Source organism: Nannospalax galili, unplaced genomic scaffold (genome assembly GCF_000622305.1).
Source record: "Nannospalax galili isolate Female #2095 unplaced genomic scaffold, S.galili_v1.0 scaffold124, whole genome shotgun sequence".
In the NCBI taxonomy this organism is placed as follows: Eukaryota; Metazoa; Chordata; class Mammalia; order Rodentia; family Spalacidae; genus Nannospalax; species Nannospalax galili.
This window is the reverse complement of record NW_008352485.1, coordinates 2,632,561-2,633,756: the sequence shown is the minus strand read 5'-3', so window position 1 is coordinate 2,633,756 and position 1,196 is coordinate 2,632,561. Positions and strand designations below refer to the sequence as shown.

The 1,196-nt window shown below is 63.0% G+C and overlaps 1 protein-coding gene across 6 annotated transcripts in view; it reads right to left on the bottom strand.

The window, feature by feature from the left end:
• The window catches only part of Tjp1 (tight junction protein 1), a 110,806-nt gene extending 110,239 nt beyond the window's left edge, over window positions 1-567 (bottom strand). For 5 of the 6 annotated variants that reach the window (XM_008849551.3, XM_017802317.2, XM_008849553.3 and 2 more), the window contains exon 1: window positions 87-567. In XM_008849551.3, coding sequence (XP_008847773.1) covers window positions 87-113 — 27 coding nt within the window. In that variant the 5' untranslated portion in view covers window positions 114-567. The remainder of the gene's footprint in view (window positions 1-86) is intronic. The other variant, XM_017802315.2, reaches the window with a different exon arrangement.
• Window positions 568-1,196: the final 629 nt, after the last annotated feature.

Below are 1,196 nucleotides of genomic sequence, written 5' to 3'. Positions count from 1 at the left end.
GCCTGCGGGGAGGGCGGGGCGCGGGGCTCCCTCCGGCCTCCCGCCCAGCCCGCGCGCCCCGGCCCCGCCAACCCCGAGACGCTCACCTTGCCGGCCGCGGCCCTGGCGGACATCTTGTCTCTCTCAGCGCCGCGCGAGGTTCCTCGGACCCGAAACTCCGCGCCGCCGGCCGGGCCGCTCCTCACGACACAGTCCAAATAAACATCTCCCGGGGACAAGCGGGGCAGGGGCGGGGGCGGCCGGATAGGCCCGGCCCACTGGGAGGGGATTCAAGTCGGACAAAAGTCTGGGAAGCGCCCGCCCTACCGGGGCTTCTCCGCGGGGCGCACCCGCCGGCCCGCTCGGCCTCCCACCGCCCTCAGCCGAGCCGCGCCGGACTCGCCCGCTCGGCAGCACAGGGCCTCCTGCCGTCCCCCTCAGTCCTCAGGGGGTCTCCTCAGAAGCCGGCTCCCGCACGTAACTTCCCCAGAACGTGGGGCCACCAAGGGACGCGGCGTCGGCGGGCAGAGCCGTCGCCGGCAACTCCAGCGGCCACGCAAACCTGCCAGCCCGGCCCACTGAGCATGCTCAACAGGGAGGGGAGGGGCGAGAGGCGGGGCCTGGTCGGGCGGGCCCTCTGGGGGCGGGGCCTCGGCCGGGGTCGGACCCCAGCGCGGAAGGAAAAGCTCAGTTATCCAAGTAACTTGCAAGCCGGTTTCCGCTGCTTGGGAGTCTTCCTGTTTGTTTTTATCAAAGAGCCAGCAGAATTCGCCCCCAAGAATTCCAAGCCCAGTGTACCAAAGCTTTTCGACTCCCTTCATAGTCATATCTACTTGCTCCTCAACCAGCGTCGCAGGATCAGCCTCACACAGGACTGTGGCAGGAAAGGCGAGCCAGGCAAAATACCTGACTGGTGTCCTTAACTGGGCAAATAACAGTAGTCACAACGGTCACCACGTGTCTGGCATCGTTACCCTATTGAATGGAGAATGTCATTTTGTTTAAAGCACATCAGAGCAATTGTAGCAGGCTCGGGACAAACCGGCTACCATTACAGATCATAGACAATCCCCAGATGCGAGCAGTATGAGAAACACTTAGGAGACTTGCTCCAACCTGGCCCATCTTTCATCAGGCTCTGAGATACATCCCAGACGCTTTCTCCCGCTCTTCTAGTTAGGGATCTCAACAGAATATTTTTGGCTATCAAGATTGCT